A 19,471-nucleotide genomic window follows, 5' to 3' on the forward strand; every position below is an offset into this window, starting at 1 on the left:
CAGAGACGAGCTCTGATGTAAACAGGGACTGATAATCTGTAATTAATTCCAAAATAAAAGCAACAAGATGCTTTTTTTCCCCTCCCCCCTCTTCCCGAATGTGCTGCAAGTAAAACCACAAACAGGATGGTACAAGAGCATAAATTCATATATAATTGTACATCATTTATACCCAAGGCCACGCTGTACAACATTATGAACAGTCATCATTCCCCCAGTGGCATCACAATAAGCTTATCCCAAAAATCCCTCAGCTACTTTCAGAGATAATTTAAGATACCTTCCATTACAAAGAAGTATCAAAATTTCAATAATGCTTTATTAAGGACAGATTAATATGCAGTTTGTTGTTTGTTTTTTTTAAAAAAGAACCAAGCTAAAAAAAGCTAGACCTAAAAAAAAAAAAAATAAAATTTAAGCTTCCATCTGGGCTGAAGCAGAACAAAGTGCTGTCTTCTCTTTACAAGAAATGTGGAATACTTTCAAGTATCTTGGGCGAAGATACACAGGGTTTTAAAGTTTTCTAATCCATTCTACATACATACAGAGGAGTTAGTAGGTGGTTTTAAGTCTCAAATTGTATTAGATGGGCTGACCCTGCTGGTGTCCTGGTGAGCAGCTCTTGTACCACTGCATTCTGAAGCTGGAGAGTCTGCAAAGGACAAAACATGGTGGGGTTTGTTGTTAAATATCCTCATGAATCCAGCAGAATTTGTCCCCTCCCTGTTTTGTCTCAGCTTCCTGGGTCTGTTGTGAGCCCCTTTCTTGCCCCTCCTTTCAAAACTGGTTTGAAATTTAATATTTATTTATTTCAGATTTAATATCACCAATCCAGAATAAAATAATAATAATAAAAAAAAGGGAGATTTTCCTAATCTTTTCAGTGCCTTGAGCTGAACAAACCCAGCTGCATTTTGTGTCCCCAGAGCCTGAGGGAGGGAAGGTGCTGAGTGGCACCTCCAGAACAAGGGGTGACAAACCCGAGGCCAGGGTTTCATCTCTCAGAGCCTGGTAATCAGGCAAAAGCAGCTTAGAGATTAAAGCCAGGCTGCTTGGCAGGTAGTCCCAGAGTGGCTTTTTTTGGGGAGGTGAGAGGATGGAGCAGAAGCTCCAGAGGGAAAGGAGAGCCTGGATCTGCCCGGGGTGGGTCGGACCCTACGGGATTCACGTGCAGGGCCCGACACAAACCCTGCTGGGCTGAACTCAGGGGTGCTGGGAGAGCTCTCCTGGGAGAGCAGCAGGGAAGGAGCTCTTCTGGGAGAGCAGCAGGGAAGGAGCTCTTCTGGGAGAGCAGCAGGGAAGGAGCTCTTCTGGGAGAGCAGCAGGGAAGGAGCTCTGAGGTTCTGAAGCCCCGTCACGTGCCCGGTGTCGACTCAAAACCTCCCCGAGATCAAAGGAGCTGCTCCACATCCTCGTCCCACCTCCTGCACGGATCCACTGCACCACTGGGGCTTTGAAGCCTGTTTTTCCAAGGGATAACTGGGACACAGATAACCAGGGAACTGCTGGGATTTGAGGGGCAGGGCAGCAGATCCGAGCTTGGCTGTTGTTCCTTCAGCACAACCTCGTTGTTTCCTCACAACCCACACCTTGGAAAGGCTCTGAGCACCCCGGGGAGCAGCAACATTCCCCAGTAATGAGTGGATCTGCTGGTGCAAACCCTTCATGTTCACTTCTCTCCTCCCAGAAACAAACAGGTAACGCTGGCAGCCGAGTGCCAGTCACAAGTGTTTTGTGCTATTTAGGCAGTCGGAGGAGGAGGAGGAGGAGGAGGGAAAGAAAAGGCAGAAGCAGGTTAGAGAAGACCAGAAATAGCAAAGAAGCATCCAGAAAAAAAATGATAACAAGCAGAGAAGTGTTTGGAATAAAAGATGGAGAGAGAGAAAAGCTCAAGGGATGGTGAAGAAGGGGCAGAACCCCCCCCATTGCTCACTGTCCCTGCTCAGCCAAGGCACTGCTGTCCCCTCACATCCCCACCTTTTGCTGGCTGTACATCCACAATCATGCAGTCATCATCTTCCTCATCTTCCTCAGTGTCTGCCTGGAATCCATCCATCTCCACAGCCTCAGCCTGGAGGGGGAGAACAGGCAGCAGGTGTGTGACAGCACGGGGAGGGCGACACGGGGCACGGGGGGGGGCACGTTTGGAGGGAAAAACAAAAATACAAATCAGCAATTCCCAGCTCCTCCAGGCACTGACTGGGGCCAAAAGGCCTCACCTGCAGTGGCACAAACGGTGGGAACTGTGCCAAGAGCTCCTGCTCCAGGATTTTTCCCCTCTTGCACAACGAGCTGAGCAGCCCACGCGGAGCAGGGTCGGCTCCAGCCTCGGGGGGGATCTGACTCTGGGGTTTGGTGGATTTTGGGAAGGGAAATCTCCCCCCTCCGAGCCTCAGGGGGGATCTGACTCTGGGTTTGTTGGATTTTGGGAAGGGAAATCTCTCCCCCCCCCCTCCAATTATTTTTGTACAATCACAGAATCCTTTAGGTTGGAAAAGATCTCCAAGATCCTCGAGTCCAACCACGTCCCCAAGAGCCACATCCACAGGGCTGGTAAATCCCTGCAGGGATGGGACTCCCAGGCCTTGAAAATCCCTGTCCATGGAGAAATATTCCCCAATATCCAACCTAAACCTCCCCTTGAGGTCATTTCCCCTTGTCCTGTCCCTTGTCCCCTGGGAGCAGAGCCCACCCTGGCTCCCCCTCCTGTCAGGGAGTGACAAGGTCCCCCCAGAGCCTCCTTTTTTCCCCACTTTTGGCTGTTTTTCTCTTCCTCCTGAAGGTGGAAAACGACTTTTTGTGACCTCCCCCTGGCTCCTCCTCTTTGTCAATCAGCTTTTATCCAGGGTGAGATTCTTCCATCCCTGCCCAGGTTTTTTCTGCCATGGAAAAAAAAGCCCAAACTCCCTTATTTTGAGGGGAGAAACCCCCCCCGAGGAGTGGCACAAACTGAAGCTGCCCATCTGTTGGAGGGCTCGTTGTGGGCTTTTTTTTTATCATTTTTTACCCTTCAGCTGGAACTGGGGAATGAAAACCCTGCTCCCCCATCCCCAACAGGCTGTTCCGAGGCCAGGAATTCCCAGTTTACACCTTTCAGTTCCCAGATTAAGGCACTGCCCACTCCAACACCCACTTCTCCTCCCTCTCACCTTGACTTACACAAGTCCTGCTCTGAGCCTGGGGGCAGTGCCAGGGGAGGGAATCTGGAGCTCTGCCCTCCCCCAGGCTCTCCCTAAGCTTCCAACAGGTAGGATTTGGGCTCTTAATCCCACAGCAGGGCTGAGCTGGGCATCCTGAAAGGCTTTTTGGGACTGTGACACCTTTGCACCTCAGCTTGAAGGAGCTTTGAAACCTTCAGGCTGGTGATGTAATTCTCCTCCAAGCCTTTGTTTTGCTCTCCCTGCTCCCGTTCCGAGCTGAATTTCCAGTGGGTGCCAAGCAGAGACTTTTATCTCCCTGCCTTTATTTAGTGCAGCAGAATAAAAAAAAAAAAAAACCAAGAAAAAAAACCACCAAGCAGATGGAGTTTGGGGGCTGAACAGCTTCTCACAAGTCTCTGATCTCCATCAGTACCTGAACGCTGAGCTTTTGCAGTGGAAAAGCCAAAAAAAAAAAGCCAAGAATAGATTGGGATGGAAAAGCATCAAAAGCATCCAAAGCCTCCTCTGTGGTCCAAGGCAGGGGGTGGAAGGAGATGAGCCTGAAGGTCCCTCCCAACCCAAACTATTCCTGGATTCTTCCCTGACCTGGTGCACGGGACAGGGGGAATAAATGGAGCTGGAGAGGGACTGTTTCCAAGGGCCTGGAGGGACAGGACAGCAGGGAATGGCTTCAGACTGCCAGAGGGAGGGTTAGGTGGGATTTTGGGAAGGAATTCCTGCCTGGGAGGGTGGGGAGGGGTTGGGATGGAATTCCCAGGGAAGCTGTGGCTGCCCCATCCCTGGGAGTGTCCAAGGCCAGGCTGGAGAAGGGAAGGCTCCAGGGAGACCTGAGAGCCCCTTGCAGGGCCTAAAGGGGCTCCAGGAGAGCTGGAGAGGGATTTGGGATGAGGGCTGGAGGGACAGGACACAGGGAATGGCTTCAAAGTGAAAGAGGGGACATTTAGATGGGATATTGGGCAGGAATTCCTGGCTGTGAGGGTGGGGAGGCCCTGGCACAGGTTGCCCAGAGAAGCTGTGACTGCCCCATCCCTGGAAGTGTCCAAGGCAAGGTTGGACAGTGGGAGGTGTCCCTTCCCTATTGGAATGGTTTGGGTTGTTGTTCCACGACTCCATGACCACATTCCTCAGCCATCCCTTGGGATGATTAAGCTCCAACACCACCTGTGGTCACCCTGAAAAGCAGGAGAAGCAACAGCAGGAAAACCACAGCAAAGCTCCCCAGCAGCACCACCAGCAATTCCAGCTCCTTCTGTCCCTCTGAATTATTGGATTTTCAACCCAGCTCCTGCAATTCCAGCTCCTTCTGTCCCTCTGAATTACTGGATTTTTAACCCAGCTCCTGCAATTCCAGCTCCTTCTGTCCCTCTGAATCATTGGATTTTTAACCCAGCTCCTGCAATTCCAGCTCCTTCTGTCCCTCTGAATCATTGGATTTTTAACCCAGCTCCTGCAATTCCAGCTTTCTGTGTGTTGGGATGAGCTGGACACTCCACAGGCTGGAGTTGGGAGCACATTTAATCAGTGCCCAGCCCGGGCTGTGCCTCTGGCACACAAAAACCTGCCACAAATCACTCCCAGCTGGAAAAGCAAGGCCAGGCAGACATTCCAAATATTCCCAGCCTGGATGCAATCAGTGCCAGGGAGCAGAGAAGGGAGGAGCAGCAGGAGAGGGAGGTTTCCAGCGGGACAGAGAGTCCCACACAAAGGGAACTCGTCCCTCTGGTGCTCTGGTTTCACTCCTGAACCCATCAAAGGGGTTTCTGGTGGGAAAGACCATGTTTGGGGCTGTGTAAATACAGCCAGAGCCATTCCCAGCTGGGGAGGAACAGCCTGAACACTGGGAATGAACACCCTGAACACTGGGAATGAACACCCTGAACATCCCTCACAGGGAATGAACACCCTGAACATTGGGAATGAACACCCTGAACATCCCTCACAGGGAATGAACACCCTGAACATTGGGAATGAACACCATGAACATCCCTCACAGGGAATGAACACCCTGAACATTGGGAATGAACACCCTGAACATCCCTCACAGGGAATGAACACCCTGAACACTGGGAATGAACACCATGAACATCCCTCACAGGGAATGAACACCCTGAACATTGGGAATGAACACCCTGAACACTGGGAATGAACACCCCAAATATCCCTCACAGGGAAGGAACACCCTGAACATCCCTCACTGAGAATGAACACCCTGAACATGAACACCCTGACCATCCCTCACAGGGAAGGAACACCTTGAACATTGGGAATGAACACCCTGAACACTGGGAATGAACACCCTGAACATTAGGAATGAACACCCTGACCATCCCTCACAGGGAAGGAACACCTTGAACATTGGGAATGAACACCCTGAACATCCCTCACAGGGAAGGAACACCCTGAACATCCCTCACAAGGAAGGAACACACTGAACGTTTCTCCTTGTGGAGGAACACCCTGAACACTGGGAATGAACACCCTGAACAATTCTCAGGGGTGATGAAGACCCTGAACATCCCTCACTGGGAACAAACACCCTGAACATCCCTCAGCGGGAATGAACACCCTGAACACTGGGAATGAACACCCTGAACATGAACACCCTGAACATCCCTTGGTGGGAATGAACACCCTGACCATCCCTCAGGGGGGAGGAACACCCTGATCATCCCTCACTGGGAATGAACACCCTGAACATGAACAGCCTGAACATCCCTAACTGGGGAGGAACACCCTGACCATGAACACCCTGAACATCCCTAACTGGGAACAAACACCCTGAACATCCCTCAGCAGGAATGAACACCCTGAACACCGAGAATGAACACCCTGAAAATGAACACCCTGAACATCCCTAACTGGGGAGGAACACGCTGACCATCCCTAAGTGGGGATGACTCCCCTGCCCACCCCTCACTGGGAATGAACACCCTGACCATGAACACCCTGACATCCCTAACTGGGGATGAAGACCCTGACCATGAACACCCTGACATCCCTCACTGGGGATGAACACCCTGACCATGAACACCCTGACATCCCTCACTGGGAATGCAGACCCTGCCCATGAACACCCTGCCCATGCCCCCCTGCCCACCCCTCCCCCTGCAGGACTCACCTGCCCGGCCTCCCGTGGTCTCTTCATGAACCTGGTGATGTTCATGCTGCCCAGCCCCCTCCTCTTGGCGGGCACGGGGGTGCTCTGCGGGACGGCCGCGCCCGGCGCGGGGCCACCCTCCTCCTTCCCGGCGGGAATCCCGCAGGAGGAGGAGGAGGAGGAGGAGGAGGGCACCTGGGTGACGTAGTTCCACTGGCAGGGCACGGGCAGCTGCTCCTGCTGGAAGCTCCTGAGCACGTCCCCGTGCACGTACCAGCACATCCTGTGCTCGGGCCGCTTCTCGTACACGGAGCTCTCCGAGATGATCCTCTTTAGCCTGGCCTTGGAGGGGACCCCAATGTCCTCCCCCCCCGCAGGGCTCTGGGGCCGGGGGGGGCTCCCCTTGGTGCCCTCGTGGAACAGTCCCTGCCGGCAGCACTCCTGGAATTCCTGGATGATCACCTTGCTCCCGTGGACGTTGCCGTGCAGCAGCGGCAGGAGGTGGCCCAGGACTGGGGAGGAGAAAGGATGGACAGAGGTGGGGGGGGGAATCGCTGGTTAAAAGCTCAGGGAAAGCCTGACTGGGGTAAAAAAACCCATGGGAATGGTTTCTGGAGGGGAAAGAAATAGGGTTGGGATTAATTTTGAGGATGGGATTGTCCAGAGGAGATGTGGCTGCTCAAGGCCAGGCTGGAGAAGGGAAGGCTCCAGGGAGACCTTGGAGCCTCTTCCAGGGCCTAAAGGGGCTCCAGGAGAGCTGGAGAGGGACTGGGGACAAGGGCTGGAGGGACAGGACACAGGGAATGGCTTCAAAGTGAAAGAGTGGAGATTTAGATGGGATATTGGGCAGGAATTCCTGGCTGTGAGGGTGGGGAGGCCCTGGCACAGGTTGCCCAGAGAAGCTGTGGCTGCCCCTGGATCCCTGGAAGTGTCCAAGGCCAGGTTGGAGCAACCTGGGATAGTGGGAGGTGTCCCTGCCCATGGCAGGGGGTGGAACAGGATGATCTTAAAGGTCCCTTCCAACCCAAACCATTCTGCAATTCCATGATTGTAACAAGAGCTAAATTGGATGTAGGAAAATCCCCCCCGAGATGGAACCTTCCCCCCTCCTGAGCCTTTCTGGGAGTTATTCCCACCCTGGTGTTCATCAGGTACAGGAGAAGCTCAGGACTGAAACCCAACACCCAAACCAAACCCTCTCCCTCCAAACAATCAACAGGGCCCCGGGCTCAAGCCCATCCTAAATCTGAGCCTGCTCAAGCCTTGTTGGCTCTGCTGTCCATCCTAAATCTGAGCCTGCTCAAGCCTTGTTGGCTTTGTTGCCCATCCTAAATCTGAGCCTGCTCAAGCCTTGCTGGCTTTGTTGCCTGGATTGTCCAGAGCATGAGTTTTTGGAGGGCGTAACTGAGGCCACATCAGCTGAATGATCACCCAGAAAACTCCTTTCCAAGAGCTCCCAGAGATTCCCTGGACTTCAGACTGGTCAGGAACAGGTCCTTCTGAGTGTAACACTCCATAACACCCCTGCTCTCCCCAGAGCAGAGCACAGCAGTGTGTAAAAGCACAACCCCTGAGCCCTTCAGGTCTTACTTTGCTGATCTCTGGCTCTTTTTTTGCTACATTTCTGGATCTGCTGCTCTTCCTCTGCCACAGGGGGGTCCAGGACACAGGCTGTGAACTGCTGGAGCACCTTGAGGTCGGGGTTAGTGCTGCTGTCCCGCTCTGCCCCTTCCCACACACAGCCTATTTTCACAGGCTGGAGGACGTGGAACCTCTTCCCCTTGGCAATGAGCTCGTCCCACTCCTTGGCCTTCAGCTTCTGACGGACCTTCTGGTTCTCTGGGTCACACTCCTGAAGCCAGGGGAGAGAAAAGAGCCATCACACCCACACTGCAGGGGACAACAGAACCCTTGGGTCGTGTCCCCTGAGCCCCACAAAGCTGCTCCTGACCCGTGCAGGCCCCAGGGAGTCCCAGCCCCTCCCTGCCAAATATTGACATCAAACAACACTGACATTTCCTCACTTGGGAACAGGGCAGGAAAGCCAAGGGCACCCAGAGTTCACTTACTTCTGTCACACCTTCATCTTCAGATAGGTACCCATGGGGTACAAAAAACCCATCGTCCTCATCTTCATCCTCTCCCTCCTCTTCGTCATCCTGAAAATAAATCCATGAGGGATTGCACCCACGAGTTCCCAAATGGTTTTTTCCTCCCCCCCCCCTCCCAGTTGGCTCCCAAATTTAATTTTTCTTCCCTCACCTCTTCACTGTGGGAGAGACTTTCTCCAGGCTCCTCCTCTTCCCACTCCTCATCGCTATCCACCTCATAATCCAGCAGTTTCTGCAGGAAATTCCAACACGTGCCCGTGAATAACTCAAAGGCACAGCACCAAACCCCGTCCAGGGTCTCCAACCCCCCAGGAACGGTGAAGAAGAGCCCCAAGAACCCCAGCAGGTGCTTACAGTGTCCTTGGCCCAGGGATTGCGGGCCCGGATGAGGGTGGTGCTCTTGTTCCAGGTGCCCCAGTAGGCAGGCCGGTGGTTCTCGCTGAACTGCAGCAGCTTCATCCTCCCAAACTTCTCCCTCTCGGGAACGCCGTCCCTCTGGCAGTTGTCCACCACCACCACGTCGCTGGGGACACGGGCACGGAGGAGAGGTGGCTCCAGTGGCCCCACAGAACACCCCCCTCCTGCTCCAGTGGCCCCACAGAACACCCCCCTCCTGCTCCAGTGGCCCCACAGAACACCCCCCTCCTGCTCCAGTGGCCCCACAGAACACCCCCCTCCTGCTCCTGAACGCCCTCGATCCCACCCGGAGTCTATCCCGGGGCTTTAAGGTCCCTTCCGAGCCGAACCACTCCGGGATGCAGAGGCTCTCCCGGTTCTCCTGCAGGAATTCCAGCCAACCCACTTCCCCCCTCATCACCAGCTCAGTGGATTCCCTGGATAAACTATCCCAGGAGGGCACGAGATTTCCCACAGGGAAGGATTTTCCTCAGCTTTGTGCCCGAAATGTCACCTACTCCTTACCTCCATTTTTACTTCAGAAGGATCATCCTGTCCCCTACAGATTAACTCAGATTTCACCCCCAAAACATTCAGGATTCCCTAGATTTTACCCCCAAAAAACCTCTCTGTGGTTACCTCTGTCTTATCCCAAAAATGTTCATTCTGTCCCCTAAAAATTAGCTCAGATTTTACCCCCAAAATATTCAGGATTCCCTAGATTTCACCACCAAAAAAACCCTCTCTGGTTACCTCTGCCTTATCCCCAAAAAAGTTCATTCTGTCCCCTATATGTTACCTCAGATTTTACCCCCAAAATATTCACTTTCTCCCACAGAATAACTCAGATTTTACCACCAAAAATTCCCTCCCTTTGTACCTCTATTTTATCCCAAAAATGTTCATTCTGTTCCCTACAGTTTAGCTCAGATTTTACCCCCAAAATATTCCCTTTCCTCCACAGATTAGCTCAAGTTTTCCCTTCTCTGAGTTCCCAGACTTTCCCTTAGTAAAGCTTATTTTTCCTCTCTAAATTACCCCAAAAAAACCCCAAAAAGCAGGTTTTGTTTCATCTAAATTAACTCACCTTTTTTACACGTCAAAAACATCCCAATTTACCTCAGCCTTTCCCTCCAGGACGTTCATCCCGACCCCTCCACACCTTCCATATGGAATAACACAAATCCACGCCCTCAGGGGGGGGAAAATCCTCACAGAAAACAAAGAGTTCCAAGGAAAACTCCACCTTTCCCACATTAATTCCCACCTCCAACCCATCCTGGAATAAAAAGGGAAGGAAAACTTCCCAAAACTCACCTGTTCACCGTGTCGTTGCTGTTCCTGACCCAGGTGGGGCCAGATTTTCGTGGCTTCCGACATTTTAGGTCCCTCAGGAAAGAAACTTCCCCGTTTTGGGCGGGAAGGAGCTTATCCAGCTGCTCCAAGGAGTCGGGATCCGGAGGGACGCGGCTGAGGGGAGCTAAAACCATGTTCTCCTTGATCTCAAAGGGAGCAAACTTCCCACAGGAGCCAGCGAGGGTCTGGAATGGCAAGGGAGGAATGGCAGGGGTTGGAAGTGCAGCTCCCACCTGGGGGAGGTGGAGGTTAAGTGGGGATTTAGGTTAAGCCCTTCCTAAGATTCCAGTTCCAAGGCAATCGAGGTCTTTATGGAGAATTGGGAGTCTCTCCATGGAGAAGACACAGCTGAGGGTTTTATTAAACTGACTCCAAACTCCTCCTGGAGTCTCTGTTCTGGCCTTTTCCTTAAAATCCTCTGCACTTTCAAAAGAGGAAATTAAAGTTAACTCCAAACTTTTCCTGGAGTTTCTGCTCTGGCCTTTTCCTTAAAATCCTTTAATTTCCTCTTTTGAAAGTGAACTCCAAACTCCTCCTGGAGTCTCTCCTCTGGCCTTTTTCCTAAAATCCTTTACACTCTGAAATGAGGAAGTTAAGGAAAACTAACCCCAAACTTCTCCTGGAGTCTCTCCTCTGGCCTTATTCCTAAAATCCTTTACATTCTAAAATGAGGAAATTGAGGAAAATTAACTCCAAACTTTTCCCGGAGTCTCTCCTCTGGCCTTTTCCTTAAATCCTTTACACTCTGAAATGAGGAAGTTAAGGAAAATTAACCCCAAGCTTCTCCTGGAGTCTCTGTTCTGGACTTATTGCTAAAATCATTTGCACTTTGAAATGAGGAAATTAAGGAAAGTTAACTCCAAACTCCTCCTGGAGTCTCTGCTCTGGCCGTTTCCTTAAAATCCTTTGCACTTTGAAATGAGGAAATTAAGGAAAGTTAACTCCAAACTCCTCCTGAGTCTCTGCTCTGGCCTTTTCCTTAAAGTCCTTTACACTTTCAAAAGAGGAAATTAAAGTTAACTCCAAACTTCTCCTGGAGTCTCTGCTCTGGCCTTTTCCTTAAAATCCTTTACACTCTGAAATGAGGAAATTAAGGAAAGTTAACTCCAAACTCCTCCTGAGTCTCTGCTCTGGCCTTTTCCTTAAAGTCCTTTACACTCTGAAACAAGGAAATGAAGGGAAATGAATGTTTTGTGCACCCGAGAAGCTCTGAGACGAGAAGGAAATCGGGGTGTTTGTCAGAAACAACTAAAGAGAGACCAAACACCCCCCAGGAACAGCAAATCCCTCACCTTGGGGGCTTGTGGAGTCTTTGGTTTCTGGAAGAACCTCGTGATTTCTGCTTTCTGGGCATTAATCCGCTGAAATCAGAACCAAAAATGCAAATTAAGAGACATCAAGAGAGGACAGAGGTTTCTAATTCAAGGTGAGCTTTGATTTATTTTTCTCAAATTCTTTGCTTGATTTTTCTCAAATTCTTTGCTTGATTTTTCTCAAATTCTTTGCTTGATTTTTCTCAAATTCTTTGCTTGATTTTTCTCAAATTCTTTGCTTGATTTTTCTCAAATTCTTTGCTTGATTTTTCTCAAATCCTTTGCTTGATTTTTCTCAAATCCTTTGCTTGATTTTTCTCAAATTCTTTGCTTGATTTTTCTCAAATTCTTTGCTTGATTTTTCTCAAATTCTTTGCTTGATTTTTCTCAAATCCTTTGCTTGATTTTTCTCAAATCCTTTGCTTGATTTTTCTCAAATCCTTTGCTTGATTTTTCTCAAATCCTTTGCTTGATTTTTCTCAAATTCTTTGCTTGATTTTTCTCAAATCCTTTGCTTGATTTTTCTCAAATTCTTTGCTTGATTTTTCTCAAATCTTTTTGCTTTCTCAAATTCTTTGATTTTTCTCACTCTCTTTTTCTCGAATTCTTATTTAATGTCATTAACTTATTATAATTAATTTAATTTTATTTAAATTCATTTAATTTATTTTTGTCAAATTCTTTGGGTTTTTTGTTTTTCCTCAGGGGCTCAGAGGGAAAACACAGAGAGAGAAAAGACTTGGAAAAAACCAACAGATGGAAGGAACAGGTAAAAAAAACAGGTGGAGCAGCACCAGCAGGTCAGAGGGGACAGGCTGCATCCCACAGGGAGCTGCTCCATATCCCAACTCCAGCTGGAAAAGCCCAGGATCCTGCTGGGAAGCTGCCAGGGATCACCCCCCCATCATTTCACCCCAGGAAAAGAACTCAAAGACAAGCCAGAGGACACATATTTACCTTTTCCTCCTCTCTCAACCGTTTCTCCTCTTCTTTCTTCCTCTTCTCCTCGAGTTTTGCCCTTGAATATAAAGTTAAATTTGAACTGGCACGAGGCATGAAGGGTTGGTTTGCCCCGCACCCCGTCCTGCCAAGCGAGGGGAAGATAATCCACCACTCCAGGCAAGGCCTGGGCTCAGCCAAGACTTTCCTCATTCCTCCTGGAGCAAATATTGACCCATTTTAGCCCCGGAGTGAACCCCAGCACCGGGAAAGTCGAGGGACAAAGCAGCTTCCTGGACAAACAGGGCACTGAGGGAACAGTCCAGGCCGGGCAGGTCATGAGGGGAAGGCCCACGGTTCGTTTTGGGAGCCCTTTCCCAGCTCAGCCCGGCCAGGACAGAGCCCTTCCATCATTCCCAACCCATCCCATGGCACTGCTGAGGGACAAAGCAGATCCCTGGATAAATAGGAACAAGTCCAGGCCGGGCAGGTCATGAGGGGAAGCCCCACAGCTCGTTTTGGGAGCCAGCTCCCAGCTCAGCCCAGGAGCAGAAGGTTCTGCTGGGCCGGGACAGAGACCTTCCAACATTCCCAACCCATCCCATGGCACTGCTGAGGGACAAAGCAGCTTCCTGGACAAACAGGGACAAGTCCAGGCCAGGCAGGTCATGAGGGGAAGAAGCCCCACAGCTCATTTTGGGAACCATTTCCCAGCTCAGCCTGGTCAGGACAGAGCCCTTCCAACATTCCCGACCCATTCCACAGCACTGCCGAGGGACAAAGCAGCTTTCTGGACAACCAGGGCACTGAGGGAACAGTCCAGGTCAGGCAGGTCATGAGGGGAAGCCCCACAGCTCATTTTGGAAGCCAGCTCCCAGCTCAGAAGGTTCTGCTGGGCCAGGACAGAGCATTTCCAGCATTCCCAACCCATCCCACAGCACTGCTGAGGGAAAAAGCAGCTTCCTGGACAAACAGGGCACTGAGGGAACAGTCCAGGCCGGGCAGGTCATGAGGGGAAGCCCCACAGCTCGTTTTGGGAGCCATTTCCCAGCTCAGCCTGGCCAGGACAGAGCCTTTCCAACATTCCCGACCCATTCCACAGCACTGCTGAGGGACAAAGCAGCTTCCTGGACAAACAGAGCACTGAGGGAAAAGTCCAGGCTATGAGGGGAAAGCCCACAGCTCATTTTGGGAGCCAGCTCCCATCCCAGCTCAGCCTGGCCAGGACAGAGCCCTTCCAACATTCCCAACCCATCCCACAGCACTGCCGAGGGACAAAGCAGCTTCTTGGACAAATAGGGAAAAGTCCAGGCCGGGCAGGTCATGAGGGGAAGAAGCCCCACAGCTCATTTTGGGAGCCCTTTCCCAGCTCAGCCCGGCCAGGACAGAGCCTTTCCAACATTCCCAACCCATCCCATGGCACTGCCTGCCTGCTGGAAGGGCCTGGCCCGGGAATGTGGGGCTGGAAATCCCCCCCTGAGCACTCACTCCAACGCTTCCTGCCTCTCCTTGCGCTTCTCCTCCTTCACCCTCAGCTTCTCCGCTTTCTCCTTCTCCTCTTTTTCCTTCTTTTCCCTCCTTTCCTTCTCCTTCAGCTCTTTCTCCTCCTCTTTCCTCTTCTTTGCCTCCTCCTTGGCTCGTTCTTTCGCAGCTTTTGCCTCTTCCTTCAGCCTCCCCTTTTCTTCCCTCTCTGCCTGGAGCTTCTGGAGCTTGTCTGCTCTCTCCTGATCCTGGGGAAAAAAATCAGGATATTCAGGGAATTGTGAGTTTTTGGGCACAGAAACCTTAAGAAAACCCTTAATTAAAGGATCAAAACCTTCATTAAAATCAGCATTTCATCCCAGAGCAAATGGTACCCACTCCATGCTTGACCTGCAGCACCACCAATATCCCAAACTGGGATCATTCCCAGTTATTCCAGGTGGGATCACACCCACATCTGCCTGTTGTCTCAGGCACAACCCAGCTGAGCCTCCTTGTCCTGCCTCTCTGAAGGCTTTAATTATTCTTTTCCTCTAATAAAAAAAGGTGTTTCCATTTTTGTTTTCCCCCCTGAGCATCCTTTGCATTGAGTCACCTTCATTATGGAAAATGAGATGGGAATTAAGAAATAATTACTGGGTTTTAATTTAAAAGGTGATGATGTCAGGCTGTTTCCAAAATGTTTTCCTTGGAATTCCCTCACGTGCTGAGCTTTGGTGTCATCACCAAATTGGAGAAAAATAAATCAAAGAATTTGAAGAAAATCAAAGAATTTGAAGAAAATCAAAGAATTTGAAGAAAAAAAACCCAAAGAATTTGAAAAAAATCAAAGAATTTGAGAAAAAACCCCAAAGAATTAGAGAAAAATAAATTAAGTAAATAAAATTAAATTATTTTAATAATTAATTACATTAAATAAGAATTCGAGAAGAAGAAAAACTCTGAGAAAAATAAATCAAAGCGTCTGAGAAAACCAAAGAAAAACAGATCAAAGAATTTGAGAAAAACAAATTGAATTAAATACAGATAATTAAATTAATTAAATAAATTAGAGAATCCCAGAAAACCAAAGAATCCCAGAAAACCAAAGAATCCCAGAATACTCAATTAAAGAATAATAAAGAATTTTAGAATACTCAATTAAATAATAAAGAATTTGAGCATACTAAATTAAAAAATAGTAAAGAATTTGAGAATACTAAATTAAAGAATAATAAAGAATTTGAGAATGCTAAATTAAAGAATAATAAACATTTTGAGAATACTAAATTAAAGAATAATAAAGAATTTGAGAATACTAATTTAAAGAATAATAAAGAATTTTAGAATACTCAAATAATAAAGAATTTGAGCATATTAAATTAAAGAATAATAAAGAATTTGAGACTGAGAAATCAAACAATTTGAGAATAATCAATTAAAGAATTTGAGACTAAGAAATCAAAGAATTTGAGACTCAGAAATCAAAGAATTTGAGACTGAGAAATCAAAGAATCTGAGACTGAGAAATCAAAGAATTTGGGAATAATCAATTAAAAAATTTGAGACTAAGAAATCAAAGAATTCAAGAAAAATAATAAGCAACAGATCCCACTTTTGGGGGGGCTTAAAAGGGGGAAATATAAAAAATAAATATAAAAATATAAATATAAAAATATAAGGAAATATTATATATATATGTGTATATATATATATATATATATATAAGGGAATATATATAAGGAAATATAAAAAAAATCCAAGATTTCCCTTCTCCCTGTCCACTTTGGCCCTCCCAGGGTGGGAATTCGGGGAGCAATCAGCAATATTTAGTTAATTAATCACTCCCCAGGGTGGCAGGTCACCCACCCTTCACTTTGGGAAGAGCAAAATCCATTAAATTCCCGGATTAAGGTCCCTCTGGATCCACGAGGGGGAGGAAAAGCAGGAAAAGGGTTTGGGGGTGAGGGGAAAACTCCTCCCTTACCCTTTGCAGCCTCAGCTTCTCCTTCTCTGCAGAACTCCTGTGCAACTTCTGAGGCACCTGCAAAGCACAAAATCGACTTTTAGGGAAGATCCAACATTCCCTCCCTTCCCACAAAAAGAGCACGGATTGAACTGAAGCAACATCATCCCTAAAGATTATTCCCAGTGCCCTCAGAATTCCCAGGAATATCCTTGATTTCCATTTCAGGGCCTTTATTCCCATTAAATCCCCCTCATTCCCAAACCCCCTCAGCTCCAAAAGCACCTTTTCCCAAGGGAACATCCCCTGCAAAGCAAACACAGGAGCTGCTCTGAGCCAGAAATTAATAATTAATATTCCATAACTAATTGTGGAGATTAATAATTATGGGAAAATCACTTTAAAACTCGGGTTTGGGGTGGGTTTTTTGCATCCTACCCCTCAATTTTTTATATTTAGATATAATTTCACGGATAAAAGGGTTATTATCTGTATTTTAAGGCTGTTTCTTCTTGTAATCGATCATTTGGGGGGGAAAAATTGATCATTTGGGGGGAAATAATCTTTTTGGGGGAAAAATCAATTATTTTGGGGGAAAAATCGATCATTTTTGGGGAAAAAATCAACTATTTTGGGGAAAAAATCAATTATTTGGGGGGAAAAATCAATTATTTGGGGGAAAAATCAATTATTTGGGGGAAAAATCAATTATTTGGGGGAAAAAATCAATTATTTGGGGGGAAAAAATCAATCATTTTGGGGAAAAAATCGATCATTTTGGGGAAAAATCAATTATTTGGGGGAAAAAAATCAATTATTTTGGGGGAAAAAAAAATTGATCATTTTGGGGAAAAAATCAATCATTTTGGGGGAAAAAAGTCAATCATTTTGGGGGAAAAATTGATCATTTGGGGGAAAAATCGATCATTTGGGGGGGGAAAAAAATCAATCATTTTGAGGGGAAAAAATCAATCATTTTGGGGGGAAAAATCGATCATTTGGGGGGAAAAATTGATCATTTGGGGGGAAAAATTGATCATTTGGGGGGAAAAATTGATCATTTGGGGGGAAAAATTGATCATTTGGGGGGAAAAATCGATCATTTTGGGGGGAAAAATCGATCATTTTGGGGGGAAAAATCAATGATTTTGGGAGTTCCATGCCCCAACTCCTCCTGGGAGGGTTTTCCCTCAGTTTGCCCTTGAATCCTGGGGGATGTTTCCACACTGTTGTCCCTGGAAGTTTCCCTGTGGATGTTCCCTCCCAAACTGGGGTGTTTTGAGGGTCTCTTGTTGAAGCAGAGCCGTTAAACTGGCACTAAATGACAATAAACCACCTCACTGGGGGTTGATCCCAGGGAATCCCGGGATTATTTGGGTTGGGATGACCTCAGAGGTGATCCAGCTCCACCCCCTCTGGAGCTGGATCCCACTTTTCTTCTATCCCAAGTTGCTCCAAGCCTTGGACACTCCCAGGGAAGGGGCAGCCACAGCTTCTCTGGGCAAACCTGTGCCAGCTGCAGGAATTCCAAGGTGGAAAAGCATCTTCTGCACTGATTTTACTGATTTTTTTAATTCCTCCCAGGAATTCCAGCAGCTTCAGGGAGGCTGGAAAACAGAACCTGAGGGGCAACACTGTTCCCAAAAGGCCACGTCCCCTCAGGGTGGGGTGCTGAAATAATTAAAGGGAACACAAAATGTAACTGTGGGAGGGTTAAAAGTTACAATCCCAGGGTATAAATCCACCAGGCCAGGCAAAAATCCTTCAGGATTTTCCGAGGCCGATTCCAAAGGACAGTAATGGAGCTGGGAGCAAAGCACAGAACCACGGAATCACCGCCTTCCCTACGCTCCTCCAGAGTGTCCTGAGCACCCTCTGCCCTAAAAACCAACCGTGTGGGCAGCTTTAAAAACCCCAAACTGGGGCAGACCCACCTTCCTGAGGGGGGTGGAGGCAGCCAAAGGACTCGTGTTCCTCTTGGACTCTGCCACCAGCTGCACCTCGGGGGAGCTCCCGGAGCTCAGCGAGGAGTTGGTGAGTCCCGAGTCCCCCTCGGGAGAGGATTCCACGGTGTCGTTTCCCGACGTGGCGCTTCCACCCGGAGAAGCCCCCTGGGGGCCTTTCCCGGCCATGATGTCCTCCAGGAGCACCACGGGCACCTTCCCCTCAAAGAGCACGGCCTTCAGTTCGCTCTGGCTGCCCTTGGTGCCCGCCAGGTCCTTGCAGCCCGGCCCTGCCAGCCCTTCCTCCCCGTGGGGGTGTGCCAGGCTCCCTGGAATCCGGCTGGGAGCCCTGAGGGAGGCTGGGGCAGCTCAGCTGGCTCAGCTCCTGCCCTGTCGTGCCACGAGCTGGGGGTGAAGCAGCTCCAGAGTCCGAATCCCCCCAGGCTGTGCCATGGCCGAGTCCGTGGGCAGAGCCCCTGGGCAGCTCAGGGCCGAGCCCAGGGTCACTCGTGTCACCTGCGGGGTTTTTCTGGATAAAGTGGTCTAAGGGACCTTTGCCATTGACGAGTTTTGGGGGGATATTCCCATCAGAGCCCAGCTGGCAGTCGTTCTCCACGTTGTCCAGGGATGCCCTGGATGAATCCAGGGCGGGATCTTTGCTGGGATCAAAAGCACTGGGGGAGCTCTTGACTTTCTTGACCTCGGAATCCACCTCATATTTTTCCTTTGGCACCGGGTTGAGGCGCTTGAAGGGCAGCCGAGCTGCAACAGCAACAACAACAACAATAACAACAACAACAACAACAGGGGGTTATTTGGTCACGTCACACGGAGCAGGGGATCAAATATCAACTCATTTTATTAATTCTGAAGCAAGAGGTTTGAGATCAGCCACTTGGGGGAGGGTTTTAGGACAGCCAAGGTGATGTGTGAGGGGAAAGCTGTGGATGGGTCTACCTGGACTTCAGCAAGGCCTTTGACACCGTCTCCCACAGCACACTCCTGAAAAAGCTGCAGCCATGGCTTGGCCAGGGGCACTCTGTGCTGGGTTAGGAACTGGCTGGAGGGCCAGGCCCAGAGAGTAGTGGGGATGGAGCTGCATCCAGTTGGGATCTGGTCAGTTGTGGTGTCCCCCAGGGATCAGTGCTGGGCCCAGTTCTGTTTAATGTCTTTATTGATGATTTAGATGAGGGGATTGAGTCCATCATCAGCAAATTTGCAGATGATACCAAGCTGGGGGGAGTGTCCATAAGCTGGAAGGCAGGAGGGCTCTGCAGAGGGACCTGGAGAGGTTGGATCCATGGGCTGATTCCAAGGGGATGAGGTTCAGCCAGGCCAAGGGCCGGGTCCTGCCCTTTGGCCACAACAACCCCCGGCAGCTCCAGGCTGGGCCAGAGGGGCTGGAGAGCAGCCAGGCAGGAAGGGAGCTGGGAGTGGGGATGGACAGGGAGCTGAACAGGAGCCAGAGTGTGCCCAGGGGGCCAAGAAGGCCAATGGATCCTGGCCTGGCTCAGGAACAGGGTGGCCAACAGGGCCAAGGAAGTGATTCTTGCCCTGGACTCAGCACTGGTGAGGCCACCCCTGGAGTGCTGTGTCCAGCTCTGGGCCCTCAGCTCAGGAAGGACAAGGAGGGGCTGGAGCAGGTCCAGAGGAGAGCAACGAGGCTGGGGAAGGGACTGGAGCACAAGTGCTGTGAGGAGAGGCTGAGGGAGCTGGGGGGGCTCAGCA

General features: G+C 49.4%; 1 protein-coding gene across 1 annotated transcript; it reads right to left on the reverse strand.

Moving 5' to 3' along the window:
* Positions 1-130: 130 nt before the first annotated feature.
* On the reverse strand, positions 131-18,047 carry CHAF1A (chromatin assembly factor 1 subunit A). The gene is made up of 13 exons (XM_064637402.1): positions 17,735-18,047; positions 15,822-15,878; positions 13,862-14,103; positions 12,392-12,452; positions 11,414-11,482; positions 10,083-10,306; positions 8,724-8,892; positions 8,521-8,601; positions 8,328-8,417; positions 7,849-8,110; positions 6,280-6,770; positions 1,978-2,071; positions 131-652 (listed from the first exon to the last, which is right to left on the reverse strand). The coding sequence occupies exons 1-13, from the start codon at positions 17,930-17,932 to the stop codon at positions 573-575; spliced, it is 2,118 nt and encodes a 705-aa protein (XP_064493472.1). The 5' UTR covers positions 17,933-18,047; the 3' UTR covers positions 131-572.
* Between the last annotated feature and the right edge of the window lie 1,424 nt (positions 18,048-19,471).

The sequence above is a fragment of the Pseudopipra pipra genome, chromosome 27 (assembly GCF_036250125.1).
Source record: "Pseudopipra pipra isolate bDixPip1 chromosome 27, bDixPip1.hap1, whole genome shotgun sequence".
NCBI classification, from domain to species: Eukaryota; Metazoa; Chordata; class Aves; order Passeriformes; family Pipridae; genus Pseudopipra; species Pseudopipra pipra.